The following is a 19,695-nucleotide window of genomic DNA, read 5'->3' as shown; positions in this document are numbered from 1 at the left end:
GGGGGCACTGGAGGCAGAGAGCATGGGTACCCTGCAAGGGCCGTCTACACTGCCACAGACCATGCAGTTGGGGGGGCGGGGTGAGGCCTCCGCTGAGCGTCTGCACTGTCCAGGGAACAGCTCGGCGGTCAGCATGGCGAAAATGGAGTAAAATCAGGGCACCATGGACTGGGCGGTCAAGCCGAGGGAGGGCAGGGGAGTGACGTGCTCTGGCGTATGCTGTTGTAGGGTCATGGTGGCCGGTGGGTGGAGCGGACCCAGGGAGGAAGGAGGGACCCCGGCTGGGCAAGGCAGGCGACGGTCATGCCGTGGGCAGAGATGGCGAGAAGTGGGTGGGTGGTGAGTACAGCCTGGAGGAGGGAGCGGCGCACTTTCCTGATGGGCTGCACATGGGGCAGGAGGGAGAGGAGCGCGGACGGTGTCACCAAGCTGTTGGCCTGAGCCAATGTGGTAGAGCCCCCGCTGGGGGATTGGAACGTCCGCGAACGCAGCAGGTCTGGGGGTGCTGGGAGTTCCATCCTGGACATGGCAGGCTTGAGATGGAGTGTTTGTTCCCTGGGGTTGCCGTGGTGACAGGCAGACCCGGTGGTCTAACAGCAGAAATGTCCCCTCTCACAGTCCAGGGGCCAGGAGTCTGATGTCAAGGGGGCTGCAAGGCCGAGCTCCCCCTGGGACCCCGGGGAAAGTTCGTCCTTGCGTCTCCTGGTCCTGGTGGTGGCCACCGGTCTTCAGAGCACCGTGGCCCGCATCTGACTCTGTCACACGGCCTTCTCCTGGTGTGTCTGTGTCTTCTCGTGGTGTTTTCCTCATGAAGGACACCAGTCCGGTTGGATGAGGGGGTCTCACCTTAACTCATGGACATCTGCAAAGACCCCATTTCCAAGTCAAGCCACATTCACTGGTCCCAGGGCGTGAGGATTTTAGTGTGTCTTCTTGGGGGACGTGGTTCAACCCTAATGGACAGCTGTTGGACGTCCCAAGTGGAGGCGTTGAGTAGGGAAGGCCTGGAACTCAGGGGCAGCCTGGGCGGGAGACACAGGGCGTCACGGGCAGGTGGAGGGCCCCGAAAGCCAGGTGACTTCGTGAGGCCGCCGCAGGGCTCGTGTGTGTGGTGCCCAGAGGTGGTTGCAGGGCCAACTGGTGGGAACAGCAGTGAGGCTGAGGTGAGCAGGCAGAGACGCTGGAGGAACACTGGCTGTGCCATATCCTGGAATCCAAGTGAAGACTATATTTCCAGAAGTTTCCAGAAGGACAGAGTGGCTGACCAAGGGACGTCCTGCTGGGTGGGGAGGGGGTGGTCAAGTAAGAGAAGGACTGAAAACACGGACTTTGGCAAAAACTGGGGATTTGACCAGAGTGTTGAGAGAATTCTAGGTAGAAACTTGCCCACCTGGATTTCCTCATCTACGGCTTTTTAAACTTGATTTCCAGCCCCTGGGATTTTATCTGCCTGTTCCGTGTTTACTTCTGTGAAATGTTTCCTTGTGTGTACCGTGGGGTGTGCATCTGGACTTGGGCTAAGGCTGAGCGCTGAACCACCCCCCCAGACGTGGCTTACTGGGATTTTTAGTGGGAGCGGGGCAACGCTTCAGACAGTGCGGCCGCTTGGGGTCACTGGTCACAGGGAGCAGCGGGTCAAAGCCACAGGAGGTCCCTGTCCACACTCACTAGAATGACCATCAGGAAAACAGCATGCCACACTGGCGGCAGATATGAAGAAAATGAACCAGAGGAACAAGGGACCCATCGCTTGAGGCAGTGTGACTTGGTATCTCTCCTTTGGTGTATTAAAATACACTTGCTCTGTGATCCATCAAGTTGGAGCCCTAGGTGTCTACCCAAAAAGAATGGAAACAGACATCCACGGAGTGACGTCTATGGGAACGACCGTTAGAAGCCAGAGGCTGGCCCCTCACCCTGTCCACATTGTTACTCCGATAGACTGTCCAGTCCCTGGCGCTCCATTCAGAAAGTACCTGCTTCTGAGAAACAGGAGGGGTGGCCTGGAAAGGGCACAGGACGTGAGCTTTGGGGGATAATAGAAATGCCTGTCTCTTGCTTTGGGGACCACGTCAGAGCCCACCAGTAGAAAATCTAAGATCTCGCATTGTTATCGTATGTAAGTTTGAAGTCGTTAAAACCAAGAAGTGACCCGTGTGGTGGGTGTCCCGGGGGCTGCGTAGCAGTGCTGAGGGAATGCCAGCTGCCGGGGCTGGGAGGAGGCTGGGGGAGCATCCTGGGCAGCGCCCCCCACCCCACCTCCCCCACCGCCATCAGGGCTTCCGTGGAGACTGGAAAGGCAGGGAGACAGAGCTGACCTGCAGCCCAGGGGGGGTGGGGGGGGGGACCTGGCTCTGCCTCATCGTGAGTGCTAGTGGCTTAAAAAGGAAATCTCCGTTATTTTGCTGGATTGAGCTTCTTGTAAGGCAAAACGGATCCCCCTCCCTGCTGTAAGCTTAACGGACTATGTTCAGATTTCAGTTTCAAAGCAGCTTTTAAAAAATATATGTCTAATCAATACAGATCTTTTCCAAGTAATACATTGCTCTTGGTGCTTCGTTTTTGAAAGAATTATTCAACGGTGTTGCCTTATTCAAGTAACCTGATAGTGTCTATTTTTTCCCCTTGCAAATAAAAGCTGCAGATTCTCGTTGACACTGGAAGCAGCAACTTCGCCGTGGCAGGTGCCCCGCACTCTTACATAGACTCGTACTTTGATGCGGAGAGGTGAGTGATGGGGGCGTGGCTGGGCGCGGCCGGGTTTCGGGGCACCACACCCATGCTTGAGAATACACTGGACCAGGAGAAGCCAAAGCTCTATCATTTTGAGGGGGGGTCTGTGTATATGTGTGTGTATGTGTAGCTGTCAGTGCCTATGGTTGTGTGTACCTGTGTATGTGTAGAGATCTGTGTGGAGGTATATATGATTGTGTGCATATTTGTGTGTGTGTATTTGTGTAGACATCTGTGCATAGTTGTGTATTGTGTATATGTGTGTATGTAAATATTTGTATGTATGTGTAGGTATTTGCATGTGTTTGTGGTTGCATATGTGTTTGTGTGTATGAGTATATATCTATGTATATGTATAGATATCTGTTTATGTATGGTTGTGTCTGTATTTGTGTAGATATTTACATTTGTGTATATGGTTGTGTGTATATTTGTGTGTATGCATATATGTATGGTTGTGTGTCTGTATTTATATAGATATTTACATTTGTGTATATGGTTGTGTGTATATTTGTGTGTATGCATATATCTATGGTTGTGTGTCTGTATTTATATAGATATTTACATTTGTGTATATGGTTGTGTGTATATTTGTGTATATGCATATATGATTGTGTATATTTGTAGATATCTGTGTCTGTGTATATGGTTGTGTATAAATGTATAGATATCTAATATGTGTATATGGTTGTGTGTATATTCGTGTATATGTGCATATGGTTGTATATCTCTGTATATATCTGTGTATATGAGTAGATATCTGCATATGTGTATCTGGTTATATGTATATTTGTGTGTATGTGTATATGATTGTGTATATGGATAGATATCTACATATGTGTATATGGTTGTGTGTATATCCATGTGTTTGTGTGTATGGTTGTATATCTCTGTACGTATATGTTTGTACATATGGTAGATATCTGCGTATGTGTATATGGTTGTGTATATTTGTATGTATGTGCGTATCGTTGTATATCTCTTTAAGTATATTGGTATATGAGTAGATATCTGCATATGTGTATATGGTTGTGTGTATATTTGTGTGTCTATGTAGACATCTATGTATATGTAGATGCCTGTGTCTGTAGATGATCATGTGTATATTTGCATGTATATCTATATTAGTGTGTATGTGTAGCTAATTTGCATATGTAAATATGGTTGTGTGCATATTTCTGTGTGTAGACATCTGTGTATATGTCGATATCTGTATGTGTGGTGGTGTGTCTTTGTGAATGTGTATATGTTTGTGTATATCTGTAGCTGTGTGTGTGTGTGGTCTTGTGTTTTTCTGTGACTGGTGGATCTGTCCGGGTGCCTGTGTGTATGAGTTCCTTCCGGGGGAGTCCATGGGAGGATTTTCCTAATAGCTGTGGTGCGTGCTCCTGACCTTTACATCCTGAAAATCCAGCTGGGCGTTGTGTGGTTCACCCGACCGCAGAGAGCACACCAGCCTTTCACGGTCATTGAGGCCTCCAGTCGTAAGCGGCGGAGGGCTGGAGTCAGGAAACGGGCATTTGGTAGAAACGTGAGGCTGTTCTGGGCAGCGGCTTGGGTTCTTCGAAGCTCAGTCGTGGTCAAGGTGTGGTTCATTAAAACCACTTCCATGCGAGGAGGGTTTCTGGTGCCTGGAATCTGTGGCTTGCGTAGTAAGGCCCACGGAGCACTGAGGCCTAGGACCGGGCTCCAGGCCTCTGTTACAGGGCTGTGAGGCCACAGTGGAGCCCGGCCAGCGGTCTCTGCGTGCTCTGGGCCTCAGAGAGCCCGAGGTGGGCTCCGGACATAGCCGCCAGGGCCTCCTGGCAGCATTCGGTTCCCGGAGAGCCCGTGGGGCCAGAGCCACTACCTTCTGGTTGCATGTGTTGATTTCACATCCGTGCTTGTGACCGGAAAGTTGAAACAGATAAAACGAATAAGCCGACAGGTGGCTTGCTGTCCAGGGTCGCCAGCTGTTGCCTGACCCAGAGCGGCCCCAGTACACTCCCTGCTCACTTGCCTCGTCCACAGTCTCTGTTCCAACAAACCCCAGCGAATAACGGCTGGGAAGCTTCTGGAAATAGCGGGCAACTTTCCCAAGGCAGTCTAGCTGGCCCTGTGCAGAAGTGCCCGTCTCTCTTTTCCTGGGAATGTGTCTTGGTCTCCCGTTTGATAGGGCAAGAGGTGTGGTCTCCTGTGCGTGCAGCTGGAGGATGGTGGGAGCAGGTGCGAGACAGGCCTCCTGGGGCCCCCACACCCCCAGCTGCCCCTCCTCCAAGAGCCTGTAGCTTAGCGTATGACTCACTGTATTGATAACATAGTAATGCCATCGTGGACATTCCGAATGAGCTTCCCGGCCAGGGATATGTGCAGTGGGAGCAGGGCTATTCCCTGTGTGTGCAGGAGGTAAGGGGCTACTCTCTGCCCCTCCCCGTCCTGATGGGTGGTCCGCCCATGTCCTCTGCCCCCGACAGTCCCCCGTCCCCAAGCTGCTTGCTCTGGACTACTTCGTCATGGAGCAGAACTTCGAGTTGGTCCTGACCTTGATTTTACTCGTGTAGCACAGGAGGTCCAGGAGTCCAGGAAGCTTCTCCACATTCCAACTTCTAGGTCTGCATTCGCAGACCATCAGCCCCAGAACGCTGTTTTTCGAGCCAGTACTCTGTAATGCCCTGAATGGAAAGCAAAGGCCATACATAGCACTTGGCTCGTACCTAAGTCTAGACGCCCTGCTGTCGCACTGGGGAGAATGAAGAGAATGGTTGTCAGTACCGCGATACGGGCACACTCTGGGTCGACAGTGGGGGGTCGTGAGTGTCCCCAGGACCTTGCAGCACCCGGTGCAGACTGGTACAAGGGGGTCGAAGTAGACTCAGACACACCCCCCCCCCCAGAGCCGCTTGGGTTGGGGACAAGATTTTCCAAATAGATGAAGGATCTTGGTAAAGTTTCCCCCCAATTTAGTTGCATTTCTGGAAAATGCAATGTGTGTTCAAAGTATGTAAAAAGTGTTACTTTGGTGGCAAAGTAGTCCTAGCCCTACGTCTTTTCCATTGTAGGGCGATGGTCCCCACATGTCTCCAGTGTCCCAACACCTACCGTGGGGCCCAGAGCACACATGCTTGGAGCTCGGCTGTAATTTTAGTGGCTTTTCTTCGTAGTTCTGCCTTTCATCGCGGATCTGCAGACACACGAGACACAGTGAAGCCAAAGCGGGGGAGAAGGGTATAGTCATGTTCGGCTCAAGTGTGTGGATTTACCCACGGGATGAGTATTTCCTTCCCAGTGCGTAAGCAGCATTTCCTTGGCATACACCCTCAGCCAGGGGTCGAGAGGGGCCGAACAGCACTTTGCAGGCCAGTCACGCATTTGCCGTGCAGATGCAGTTACGGAAACATTTGAGGGTGAGTCATAGCATTACAAATGCTGTGTACGATGGCAGTGAAGATGTACAGTATTTGAGGGACTATAGGCTCCCGGTGTCTTATTTACCTCCTACTCTGTTCATGGTTTGGTTGAACAGTGGTTCTCTTTCAGGCTTCAGTAGGGCAGGTCTTTTTTTCTTTTTTTTTCTTTGACTCCCCACTGACTGAACGGGGAGCCCGATATAGGGTTTGATCCGAGGACCCTGAGATTGTGACCTGAGCCAAAATCAAGAGTTGAATGCCCAACCGACTGAGTCACCCAGGCGCCCCAGGACATGTCTTTCTAACTTACCTGCTCAATACTCTGGTTTCTCTTCAGATCGCATAAATCTTTCACCTTTTACTAACTTACCTGCTCACCTTGCTGGCTGGGTTGGTGGTCAGGTGGCAGTTGTTACTGTTTTTCATCCTTAAACATGCAGCTTGGTTTAATGTGAAAACTCGTGGCTCCCACGATGGTGAAGCCTTCCTTTCTTCTAATTCTGTAAGAGAGCCGAGGGACCTCTGCCAGCTTTCTGAGCACTCGGGGTTCTCTTGGGTGCCCCGTGTGTGAGCAAATAGAGAAATAACAGAACCAACCAGCAGGCAGGGGGTGCCCCAGGCTCTGTCACCCAGACAGCAGCCCACCTTCTTTGTTCCCAGGTGTTGCTGAAAGGTCTGTAGGGCCGGTAAGACGCCACCCACATTTTGGACCCCTGGCCTTCCTTTTAAGAGAACTATTCTTACCACAGGCTTGTCAGGTATCTTAACCGAATCAGATGGGAAGCATCGCATTGCTGAGTTTGCGGCAAGTTCTGTCCCATCAGCTGTGTCCCTACAAAGAGGGGTGCTTTGCAGATTAGGTACTTGCTCAGATTTGTGTTAACTATTTTTTCTCTCCCTTCCTCTGTTTTTATATCCCGTGCTTCTCACACGCTTCTGTTTGACTCAAATTTATTTATTTATTTAAAAAAAAGATTATTTATTTGAGAGAGAGCATGTGTGGCCTGAGCAGGGGGAGGGACAGAGGGAAAGAGAGAAGTAGACTCACTAAGCAGGGAGCCTGACTTGGGACTCAGTCCTAGGACCCTGGCATCATGACCCGAGGCCAAGGCAGATGCTGCACTGACTGAGCCACTGGGGCGTCCCAAACATGGATCTAATATTGTGAAGATAGGAACGTTTTCTGTAAAATGGTGCATTGCTGATTTGCATATGGCTTCCAGCTGACTTTATGATTGGCATAAGGTGTATGCTTTCCACCGTCGTATTTAATGGAAGCCAGGAGAACGTTCTCGCTTCCCATCTCCGTTTCCGACAGAGGGTTCTTTTCTGAGATGCAGCTCCCTGCCCTGTGATGCTTCTGTGTTTGCTTGTCCCTCTGATCTCCCTGAGTTATAATAAGGTTTCTGGTTGGGTTTGTCAGCTCTGATTCCAGTTCCCCAGTCTTTGGATATTCAGGTTTTAATGCTTCCTGAAACATTTCCCAGTAATTGGAGATTTGGCATGGGGCTCTTTGACAAGAGCTCTTTGATTTCTGGAATGAGCCTCTGGGCTCCATTAATCCTTTGTGTGGCCTCCTCCCATCGGAGGCCCTCTTTTCATGGTGGCGAATGTTCCAATGAGTTTCTTCATGGCAGAAAGAAGATTGTGTGTTTCTTTAGATGTCCTTCTTTTTTAGCCAATAAAACAGCCTCCGGCCAGTTGGTTTGATAAAAGATCTGGTATACTCGTCCCCCGACCTTCTGTTAGACTATCCGGGGAAATACTCCCAACTGGGTCAAGACACAAAGAGTAGTCGTGGCGAGGGGGCAGTTAGTTTCCTCAAATGATGCTTGTGAGTGGGGGTAGGATGTTCGGGTATTACCAGGTAGCCTCCTTAAGGGGGCCGAGCTGGGCGCATCTCTCCTCAGGCCGATGGGCCGTTTGTGTGCCCGATGGTTGATTGTTCCTCAAGCCCACGTTTGTTTGCTTGTCCCGGAGGGGACTGCTGGCGCCCAGGAGCATTGGTCCTTGTTGGGCATGATGGCGACTCTCCAGGCCGGGCAGGCTGGTGGAGCGGCCACTGGGCCTTCAGTGGCCCCATCCACTCTGGTCTGGTCACTTCCGGAGCCTTCCAGAACCTTCCAGGGACCAACTTGGGCCAGTCTGACAACCCTGAAGGTAGGTTCCAACCCGCCCCCCAAATGCAGGAGAGCCACTGGGTGCATTCTTCACCAGACTCCTCGTTCCCTGGGGGGCAGCAGACCCCAGGACTGTGACTTTTGCCCTCCCACCTGCTCTTCTCACGTCCTCCGAAAACAGTAGCGGTTCCTTTTAAAATAAAATGTCTCTGGCTCTTTTCTCCCCTGTTCATTGATTTCCCCTTTCAGTCCTGTGTATCCTCAACACTCTTCCCGGAGGCAGAATGCCTTCTCAACTTGGTTCGAAGTGATTTTGTTGCTGAGTGCACTTCGTCCTGGCTACCCGTGTCCCCGACCGACGGCTGTTCCTGAGAACCCAGAACGGGAGCCGCAGGACGAGCCAGTCCGGGGTTTTCTCAAGATCGTAATTAATGCGCAGAGCAGTTGCGAGCCAAAGCATTTTAGTGCCAACAAATGGGATGTTAGAGTCACGAAGATGGGGGAATACTTTTTTTTCCCAATTCAATGCAGGAAACTCTACATCGATAGCCCTCAGATTTACTTACGATTCATCACTGGGGCTTTTGCCCTTGGAGGCTTAGCTCAAGGAGCTCAGAGAGGATGCACCTACTTTTCCTCTCGCCTTATCGAGAACTGCGCTTTCTACCGGGGCAGCCGCAACCACGTGGGTATTTCAATTACCGAGCACTGGATGGAGTAAGCCTACCTCTCCAGTCCCTGTACAGTCGTATTTAGTGCTCAGGACGCCCCTGCTTACCATACTGGCCGGCATAGGGTACGGGATATTTCCGTCAGGGCGGCCGGTTCTGTTGGACGGCGCTGCTCTGGAAGGCCGGAGAACTCTGCCTTTAGAAACGGAGAGGCCCCCCGCCCCCATGGCTCCCCTCCCCGACGGCCCCTCACCGCCTTAACCAAGTTGTACAACAGACCAGCCCCTTCCCGTGGGGACGCTCGGACTTCCGGATGAGACGGTTTCTGGTATTCAGTACAAGTAACGCTGTCGGAGCATTTTCAGGGAATTAACTTTTGTTTAAAAGATAGATTTATTTATTTATTTATTTAGAGAGAGAGCATATATGTGAGCGGGGGGAGGGGCAGAAAGGGAGAGAGGATGCCAAGCAGACTCCCCGTGGAGCGCGGGGCCCCACTCAGGGCTCCATCCCACGACCCTGAGATCACGACCTGAGCCGAAAGCAAGAGGCAGACGCTCAACCGACTGAGCCGCCCAGGCGCCCCAGGGAAAAAATTCTTGCACTTTCTAGTAGTTGTTCACAGACGGAGTAAAGGCAGCAAGTGTTCGGATAATTATGATAGTACCAGGTGTTTTTCTTGTGCACCTGCTCTGTCCCAGGGTTTGTTCTGAGTGCTTTCTGGAGTTCGCTCTCTTGGTCTTCAGAATTAACCCCACGGGATGTGGTACCGCGCGGTCTCCTTTTCCCATTGAAGCCATAGAGGCACAGAGAGGTTAAGTAACCTGGGCTGGAGTCACACAGCTGAGCAGTGGAGCTGGTGGTTGAACCCGAGCTGTGTAACATCAAGGGCCTCTTGTCTCTGCGAGTGGCATCAGAGTGTCCAGAGGGCTTGTCCCCATGAGGGGACAAGCAAGCTGGTCGGGGTAGTATAGGAACCTCACGGTCTACACCCACAAGGCTGCTTCGGGCGCTTAGACATGAGCAGGTTCTAATGAGTGTTCTGTAGTCTGGGCAGAGTAAAAATAAATCAGCTTCTCCCAAGGAAGTCGCGGCACTTTGGGCTGTATCGGGGAGAGAACGAATCTCTGCAGCCAGGAGCTGGCAAACGAGGCCTTCCGGCCACCTCCAGCCCGCTCCTTCTGTTAATAAAACTTTATTAGAATCCAGCAGCGTGCATTCGGTCAGTTTCCTCGCTGGCTGCTTCCGCATTACACCCGCAGGGCTGGGGAGACGTAACAGAGACCATGGGACCCACAGAAGGTGGAACTTGTTTCCTCAGACCTTCATGGAAAAAGCGTGCTGACCCTGGGCCAGACCCTGTTCTCTGCCCATTTCAGAACAGCCTTTTCTGTGAGCGGTGGTGTATTTGTACACCCGAGGAACGACCCCAGATGGTCCAAAGTCGGGGTTCTCATTGCTGTTCAGCATACATGCGGATAGCCCCTGTCTCGCACCAGATACATTTGACTCGGTGCTGGCAGTCAACGTGGGACAACAGCGACCCTCTGGTCTCCTGCTTCTGTGACCTGACGGCCCTGCCTGTGGGACTTCTGATGGGCGGGCCCCCAGCACTCCGTGTGCCCAGACCCGTCCCCTGTCACTCTCTGTCTGTGTCTGCCCTTGCCAGGAGACACACGCATGCGCGGTGTCCCCTAATGCTGCTGTCCCTTTAAGATCGTGGCCGAGTGAACTAAGGTGGTAAATACTAAAATTAAGCAGTCTTCATATTTTGTATCCCATTTTGAAGTTCACATAAATCAAATTTCTCTAAAATGTGTGTGCCAGACGTTGAAAGAATCACATATTTGTTCTTTATTTTTTATTTTTTAATATATTTTTTAAATGTCATTTATTTATTTGACAGACAAGAGTGCATAAGCATGGGGAGGGGCAGAGGCAGAGGGAGGCATACACTCCCCGCTGAGCAGGGGGCCCAATGTGGGGCTCGATCCCAGGACCCAGAGATCATGACCTGAGCTGAAGGCAGATGCTTAACTGACTGAGCCCCCCAGGCCCCCAAGAATCACTTTTTCCCCCTGATTATCAAAGCTATGTGTGCAGAAATTCCAGATGGGCCTGACCACAAGGCGAGTCTCCCTCCCAAATCCCAACCCCCAGAGGGAACCACCGAGAGTTCTTCAACCTTATTTCTGCGTCCTTGAAAATGACTTTGTAAATAGCATTCTTTGGCATTCTGGGAATGAGGTCTACCTAATATCCCATCATTGGGGGGCACTATACTTTTACTGAATGGTTCCCTTTCTGCTGGGCATTTAGGTTGTTCTCAGCTGTTTGCTGTTTTAAAACATAATGACTGTCTTTGTCCCTGAATCTCCGTCTTGTATCTCTGAGTATTTCTTTAGGATCAGACGCTCAGAAGTACCGTTACTGAACTAAAGACTGTTAACATATTTAAAGCTTAAGAGCTGTGCCCCCCAACGAAGAGGTCAGACCATCTTTGACTTAACTGCCTTCTGGACCCCTGGCAAGACTGTACTAGTTCGAACAGTCCTACGACACAGACTTGGCATTCAAAGGCTCAGTGTGAAAACAGTGAATGAAAACCTCAGGCAAACGGTAGCACTGGACAAGTGATCTGCTTGGTGAACGGATATCTCTCTGGGAATTTGGCAGTTTTCCTAGAGTGAGTGTGGTTGGAATGCTCAGATATTTGCCCAGAGACATTCTCTGGGTCCCGTCCTCTAATTCAGCAGAGTTTTCAAACTCAGGTGGCGTAGAAATTACCTTACAGGTTTGGACACCCCAGGGCCTTGACACCTGCTGTCCTTTGTCCAGAGCATCCTTCCCAGGGGGCTCATTGTCTTCACGCGGGTCTCCCACAGAGGTGGCTGCACTGGAGAGGCCTGGGTGACTGCCAAGTCAATGCCCTTACCCGCACTCCCACTTTATCCCTGGGCAGTCCTTCCACTTTACCACTGCCTAGAATGGAATTTTATGTATTTCTTTGTTTACTGTCTGTCTCTGAAAGCCCGAGGGCAGAATTCTCATCTGCCCTGCCTGTGGTCTGATCTCCTTCACATGACTCTGTTTAAGCTGGTCTTACCATAGGGCACGTGGGACTGCAGACGGTGTCACAGGGATTCGTATCCCTACAGGCCACTAGCGGCACCCCTCCCCCATATTTGGAGACAGCCTGGAGAAAGAGGCTGTGACATCAGGAGGCAATGTGAGCCCTGAGGAGGAAGGCGTGGGGGTAGTCTTTATTTGTCACATTGGCTGTGGGTGTGACGTCGAAACCTGAAGGTCCCTCCCTGTGTCATAGAGCAGCAGTGCGGGGCCCCTGCAAAGCCAGGGGGCCAGGCGGGTGCCCAGTTCGGGCCGTGTCTTCAAAGGCAGATGTGGTTAAGTAAGTTATGGGACCCCCCCCTTGGGTAAATGTTAAACTCGGGGCTATGTGCCGACCCCAGAGCTGCCTGCACACTTGGCATGGAAACACCACCCAGATGTGAGTGAGGCTGGCTAGTGCAATTGCCCACTGAGTCAACAGAATCGCCGTTAATGATGAAGAATTACATGTGGTCGCTTTCCTGTGCTCAGGGGAGCGGTCATGGCCACCGTGCCCGGCCACCTCGTCTGGACGCGGCGCGCGGCTCCAGCCCCAGGCCTTGTCTCTTCCTTCTCCAGGTCGAGCACTTACCGCTCCAAGGGCTTCGATGTCACGGTGAAGTACACGCAGGGAAGCTGGACGGGCTTCGTGGGGGAGGACATCGTCACCATCCCGAAAGGCTTCAACAGCTCGTTCCTCGTCAACATCGCCACTATCTTTGAGTCCGAGAATTTCTTTCTGCCTGGGATCAAGTGGAATGGCATCCTGGGACTCGCCTACGCTGCTCTGGCCAAGGTGAGGCCGGTCTGGGGTCGGAGGAGGACCAAAGCTGGGACGAGTCGGGCAGTTGGGGGGAGGGGGTCCCAGCTGCCGGAGACGACGCTGGTCGCTGAGAGTCACGTGGTGGAGACCAACCGTGGTCACCCCGTGAATTAGGTTTCTAGGCATCTTGAAACTTTAAGGTAATGGTGAATCCGTTGAACCTTCCCGCCACGATGCACCCATAGCATTAGTTTCATTTGTCTTTGTTTTTTCTTATTTTACTTCTGTAGTTTAAAAATGTGAACAGAATCCGAGTCACTTGAATTTTGGCATCGACTCATTTTTTTGGGGGGGGGGGAGGATTAAAAGAAAACACACTTATTAGATTCATACGTTCTCACAAGGATGGTGGAGCCTGTGGCCGGCCCTGGAGCCTCAGCCAGGGAGACACCCCACCAGCGAGAGAGCCTCGTGCTGCTTCCCCGTGGGTGCGGACACCCCAGAGGGGCCACCGGAGCCCGGGGAGGGCCTGAAAGCGCGTCCCAGAGACCGCAGGCCAGTGGCCCAGGAGGCCCCGAGGGGAACGTGTGCAGCCCGTGCTCTCATCTGCATCGGAACTTGCACAAAATGGGAAAGACGGGATCTGCAAACTTTTGGACTCGGCCAGCCCAAAGGGAGTGACGTCGGTGTGCCTGGGTGGGGAGGCAGGCTGGGTGTCTCCCCCAAGAGAGGAACCGGGTCAAGCGGATGAAATACCAGGGCGCGTCCTGGAGCAGAGCAGAAGGCGGTCACCCCTCCTGGCCGTCCTGGGCCCTGCATCTTGCCCTCTGATTGGTCAGCGCTCAGCTTGCAGCCAGAGAAGTGTGGACGGAGCAGAAGCAGGTTGGAGGGGCTGCGGAGCCCGTCCTGGTCCATGAGGATGCTCGGGGGAAAGCCTGTTTTCTCTCCCACAGGGATGTCCGTCCCGGCCCCAGCTCACTAGTAATGGTGCACGGAAGGGCGAGGTGGGGAGCGGGCGGCAGGCAGGGGAGTTCCTGAGCCTGGGATTCTTTTCTTTTCTTTCTTTCTTTCTTTTTTTCTTTTTTTTTTAAGATTTTATTTATTTATTTGAGAGTGAGAGGGAGTATGAGGGGGGAGAAGGTCAGAGGGAGAAACGGACTCCCTGCTGAGCTGGGAGCCCGATGCAGGACTCGATCCCGGGACTCTGGGATCATGACCTGAGCCGAAGGCAGTGGCTTAACCCACTGAGCCACCCAGGCACCTCGGAGCCTGGGACTCTTAAGGAGCGAGAGGCCTATGAGACAGGCAGGCTGAGGACATCCCAGGACTTGGTTCCCTGGGTTCTGGTGACCTGTGGGTGGCCACGTTCTCCCATTTTACGGATGTGCAGACTGAGGGTCGGAGAGGTTTACCCTCCTCGCCCAGAGCCTGGGGGGCTCTGGAGCCCCTTTCTTCTCAGTACCATAGGGTGAGCTTAATATGAACTGTGTAGACTCATTTTAATAACACACATTCCTCGGTACAAGTTCATAGACACTGTGACCGAGGACAAAACATTGCTTTGTTACCTGGCTCGGACGGGGCAAGGTATGAGCATGGTTGGTTTCGTGCTGCTTCTCGGGGGGACGGCAGAATAAAGCTGACTTGCCTGCGGTGGATAGTACTGAAAATAAGCTTCCTTGCAAATAATGACTTCTGGGTCCCCAGGGTGGCCAGGCTTGCCACACGACCTTCTTGTGTGTGGAATTCTGAGATGACGGCGACTGGCTTCCTGTCCCAGGTTTGGGGAGATGGTCAGGGCATGGGTAGGGCACGGTGCGTGGCTGGACATGCGGCTTGGTGGGCCAGAGCGGCTGCGGAACTGGTGGGCCGAGCCCTCAGGGGTGGCCACGGCGCGTGGCGACCCCAGTCCGTCACGATGCTTCCCGCCAAGGATTCCCACCGAGGCTGTGCCTCAGACCCTGCCTGCCGGGGTCTCACACCACAGATGCCTGCGTCCAGCGGCACGCCCACCAGCTGGGCTCTCTCGGGTTGACCTTGGTACCTGTATGTTTTCAAACCTCCAGAGGGAACCTGAGGAATGACTGGGCAGAATCCTAATAGATCCCTTACTGCGGGCCAGGCACTGTTGCAAGGCTTTTGTGTGTACTGGCTCATCGAAGCCCCAGGAGCAGCTCCGGGAGGCTACTGTTTCCCCGTTTCACAGATAAAGAAACAAAGGAACCGGTCACATGGGGAGCAGGTGGCGAAGCCAGAATTCAGTCCCAGGCGGTGTTGCCTTTGCTGCCTCCCGCGCAGGTGGCCAGGAGGGCGGCGGCCGGGCCAGCACCACGCCCAGCCCCCTTCGGGTCCGTCGGCCCCCGGGACGCCAGCGCACACGCGGTGGGAGGATATCGTGCCCGGTCCTGCCGGAGAGGCCACAGAAGCCGGAGGAGGCCAGACGCAACTGAGTTAAATAAATGAGAAGCTTTGTGCTTGCTCTCCCCAGAATTACAGTTTTCATTCTTACGGGCAGTAAATGATAGTCCCGATGCTGACTGCCGGTCGTCCGGATCTGCCCGGCAACGGGGCCACGACAAGTAAATTTCCATCAGTAACCAACATCTCTGAGTGATCCGTATCCCCAGTTGTCAAACCCAAACTCTGTGCACAGGTCCCTGACTGGTCCTCGGGACCTGCAGGCCTGGAAGCCCACCCCCAGCGCAGAGCTGTGCACACACTGAGTTCTGGAGACATGGGGCGCCCTGAGTGAGTGCTGGCTCTGCGAAAGGAAAGCATAGGCCACTTAGGTCCACTGAACTATGGTAGCTGGGAATCTGGGACTTTTCAAGCTCAGGGACGCAGGACTGTCCTTGGCTGCTGCTCTTCTGCTCCCCGGAGCTCAGCAGAGTCTGGGGTCTGAGAGGTCTCAAGCTTAGCACCTGGCGTGTGGCAGACGACCGTGGCCTAGGGAGGTGAAGCACGTTTTTTGAAGCCACGAAGGCCACTCCCAGAGGCGCTTCTCTCCTGGCTCACACTGAGATGGGAGCCCACCAGCCCCGTTGGTGACCCACGTCCACGCCTCGTGCCTGCCTCAAAGGGCGTCGTGGTGATAATGTGACGACGTACCAGCAGCTCTAGAAATAGTGTCTTAGGTTTGCGTCTCTGCCTTGCGCAGGGACCGCACGGATCTTCTCTGTCTCCTTCCGATTTTAGAAATACTATCTTATTTTTCCAGCAGAGCCACACAGACAGGAAAACATTGCGTAGTAGGAAGGTCTGTTGCTGGTTTCCGAATTACCGCCCTTGAACAGATGCTTGTTGTTTCCCCATGAAAACAGATATGAAGAAAACCAGGTTTGGACCCCATGCCCCGTGTCCACTTCGGCTTGGTCCTCATCTCTGCCATGAGTCATGGGGCTGCTGTCCTTGTGTCTCCTACAGCCGTCAAGTTCCCTGGAGACGTTCTTCGATTCCCTGGTGGCCCAAGCAAGGATCCCCAACGTCTTCTCCATGCAGATGTGTGGGGCGGGGCTGCCCGTGGCTGGATCTGGTACCAACGGAGGTAGTCTTGTGGGTATCTTTTAGTCCTCAAGGGGGGAAAAATATCACAAATGAATCGGGCAGCTTTTCTGTTTTGTGAACACCCTGGTGGAGATGCTAGACACAGATGTATACATCAGTACTGTGGGATTTTGATCGCCCTTCTTAAAGAACCTTTAAAAAGAATGGGTAAAATTAGGTATTATTTTTATCTTTTCTAATTATCCTGCCAGCCAGAAGCTGATTCTCATTGCTTCTCCCAATTCTATGAAAGCTTTTTAAAACGATTTCCTAGAAAAACTGTGGCAGGTGGGAGAGGGGCGGGTGAGGACCGGTGGGGGCGTGGCCGGCGGGCCTTACCCAGGGTCGGTCCACTGGTTGGAGGAAAGTCTGGCGACTGTCTAATCTGGTGCTGAGACAGGGACACCACTGCGTCCTTTCTCTGCACAAGTGCGTACACGTACACACACACAGCAGGAAGTTTTCTAGTGAAACACGATCAGATCAAGGCTACCAGCTCTGTGGATGTACTGAGGCTGAGTGTTCCCTCGATGGACCCTGCCCCGCCGCCCCGATGTCTCAAATGAGAGTTGACAAGGACAGCGCACAAGAAGGGCCCCTCGGGGTGGGTGCTGACAACCCCCTAGTTGTCCAGCTGTGAGAAGCAGACACGCAGCTGCTTTCATTTGCTTACACTACACCTGATCTGAATACCTTACTTACCCCCGTTTTCAGGACAGAGGACAGCCTAGGATATGTGGGGTGATGTTTTATAGTTTTGCACCATCAGATTTTGATTAGGGACGCTCCTTTGTCTGCCTTCCATGCAAACGTGTGAGACCGTTGAGTCTTCCTCTGTCTTCTGAGGAACTGAATTCTTGTCCAACAGTGTTCTGCCTCATTCGATGGGGGGGTACATCTTGGTGTGATAAGGCTAGAAATGCAGGGCCATCCTTTGCAGAAGGGAGACCACCAGAGCATCTGGAACGGACGAGGGCACAAGACTGTTTGACCTTTGGATACATGGCCCCCAGATGTTCCCTGTTTAATTTCCAAGCATCTGTGTTTTGTAACATCATCGTAAGACGTGGATGGGCATTCTGATTGTATGCATCTCTGTGTAACCTGTGACTATGCCTCCGTATTTGTTCTCTTATACCTGTAAATGTTTTCCTTCTCAGGTCCTCGGTGGAATTGAGCCAAGCTTGTACAAAGGAGACATCTGGTATACCCCTATTAAGGAGGAGTGGTACTACCAGATAGAGATTCTCAAGCTGGAAATCGGAGGCCAGAGCCTGAATCTGGATTGCAGAGAGGTATGCACATCGTGACCTCTTTGTGTCACTTTAATACTGTAGCTGGGACCGGAATAGGAAATTAGAAGGTATGGGGGGGCACCTGGGTGGGGCAGTCACTTAAGTGTCTGGCTCTTGGTTTGGCGCAGGTCGTGATCTCAGAACCCTGGGATGGAGCCCTAGGTTGGCTTTGTGTCCCGTGGGGAGTCAACCTGGAGTCTCTTCAGTCTCTGCCCCTCCCCAGCCCCCGCCACAAGCATGCACGCTCTCTCTCTCTCTCTAAAATAAATAAATAAATCTTCAAAAAAACCCCAAGAAAACTAGAGGGCACATTACAAGATAAATCAAAGATCCATACATTAAAAGTGATCGGGCCTTTTTGTATGATAATGAACTCCTCCTTCTAGAAGACTTGCTTCCTTCCAGTCACTCAGCTTCATATGGAAAAAAAAAGCATAAACCTGCGTGTGCGAAGAACACTGTAGAGCCCTGTTCGCCGTTCCCCTGGGCTTGATGGTTCCAGGACTGTGTTTCAGAGGTTGGAAGAGCAGGTTTTTAATCTGTGCAAGGGAGAAAACGGGGCTACAATTAAGCAAAATGAAACTCAAAGGAAACCATCCGCTTTGCCTTCTGTTCACCCCTCCACCGCCACGCCCCTCTCCCTCCAGGACAAGTCATGCTCTGCAGAGCAGCGTGTCCTGACTGTCTTCACGGGGTAGGGGGCACACGTGCAGAGCTGGGGCGCCAGGTCCCACAGGAGCGTTGTGCGCACCCTGTCTGCGCTGGGCGTAGCTGGGGGATGTAATGGCATCGTGAGGAGGACAGCTTGCGGCAGGCAGTCCCCCACAGTGCCTGCAGGCTGTGCCTCCCTGCCACCACCTCCTTTCTCACGCGCCCACCACGGTTCCCACAGGCACAGATGCCTCCGAAACCCACCCGAGCCCAGGAGAGCAGTGCTTGCTCCTTCTAGGAGAGTCTCCAGTCCTAAGGCCATAGAGCTGGCTCTCTGGTCAGAGGCACTTCCTTACACTAAAGAATCCAGTGAGCGACTCCAAGGGGAGGGCTACAACGCAGTGCAGACTTCCATGTGCGCACATGCGAGATCCTTTCTCTGAACGTGGCTGTGGTTCCATCCTAGATGCAGATATGGTGTGTCTGGCCATCCTAATCTTCTTTCTCCATTTCTGGGATAATAGTTGCTTCTGTAGGATTTGCATAAATGGTAATTGATGTGTCGTTTGAATCTGGAAAGACACAGGGATCTGCTGCCTTTGCCCTTGGGAGCTCCTTGACAGGGACAGGGTGACCTGGGTACCTCCAGATGGGGCAGTTGTCTGTGAGGGGAGAGCTGCTGATTTTGGACACGTCCCTTCCCTTTCCTGGTCTCTGTTTCCTTTTCTGGGAAGTGAGAATGTTGGGCTAGTGTCCAAGTTCCTAGACTGTGCCATGAGTCAAGTCACCGGTGAGGTCCCCTGGCTGCTGGAAGCTGTGTGTGGCGGACCCACACAGGGACAGCAGGCTAGAATCACATTGCCTGGAACGCACACCCTCGCCCCACCAACCCGCTTCTGTTGCAGTATAACGCAGACAAGGCCATCGTGGACAGCGGCACCACACTCCTGCGCCTGCCCCAGAAGGTGTTCAACGCGGTGGTTGAGGCGGTGGCCCGCACGTCTCTGGTGAGTCCTCCGGGTTCTGATAAATCCTGGAGAGCCCTAGGTCATGACCACATGCTGGGGGAGGCAGCCCTCCTGTGTATTCAGTAGTCTTTATCTGAGGATTCTGAGGGATTGGGTTTTTTTTTTTTTTTTAATTTTTCAACTATTACTTATTAAGTACACAGTCTTACTCTTAACTAGCAAAGAATTTCTTCAGACGAACCCCAGGGAATTTGGATCTGAAGGTGCCAGGCTGTTGATTATTTCAAATAATAGCGACCTGGATGGAGTACTTTTTTTTCTTTTTCTTCTTTTTTTTTTAATAAGAAAAAAAGCCTCTTGGTAACATTCTATATTAGAGGAAATAGTGAACCAGGAATATGTTCACAGCCTCTAAAACAAGACGTGTGAACCCCAAATCGTACTCTTTTTGGCCTTC

The 19,695-nt window shown here is 52.4% G+C and overlaps 1 protein-coding gene across 1 annotated transcript in view; it reads left to right on the top strand.

The window, feature by feature from the left end:
• BACE2 (beta-secretase 2) overlaps positions 1-19,695 on the top strand; it is an 86,552-nt gene that overhangs the window by 33,980 nt on the left and 32,877 nt on the right. The window contains exons 2-6 of the mRNA XM_082721930.1: positions 2,639-2,727; positions 12,598-12,814; positions 16,205-16,333; positions 17,485-17,619; positions 19,176-19,277. Of these exons, the coding sequence (XP_082578056.1) occupies positions 2,639-2,727; positions 12,598-12,814; positions 16,205-16,333; positions 17,485-17,619; positions 19,176-19,277 (672 nt within the window). The remainder of the gene's footprint in view (positions 1-2,638; positions 2,728-12,597; positions 12,815-16,204; positions 16,334-17,484; positions 17,620-19,175; positions 19,278-19,695) is intronic.

The sequence above is a fragment of the Mustela nivalis genome (genome assembly GCF_964662115.1).
Source record: "Mustela nivalis genome assembly, chromosome: 1".
Taxonomy (NCBI): domain Eukaryota; kingdom Metazoa; phylum Chordata; class Mammalia; order Carnivora; family Mustelidae; genus Mustela; species Mustela nivalis.
This window is presented reverse-complemented; position numbering and strand designations above follow the sequence as displayed.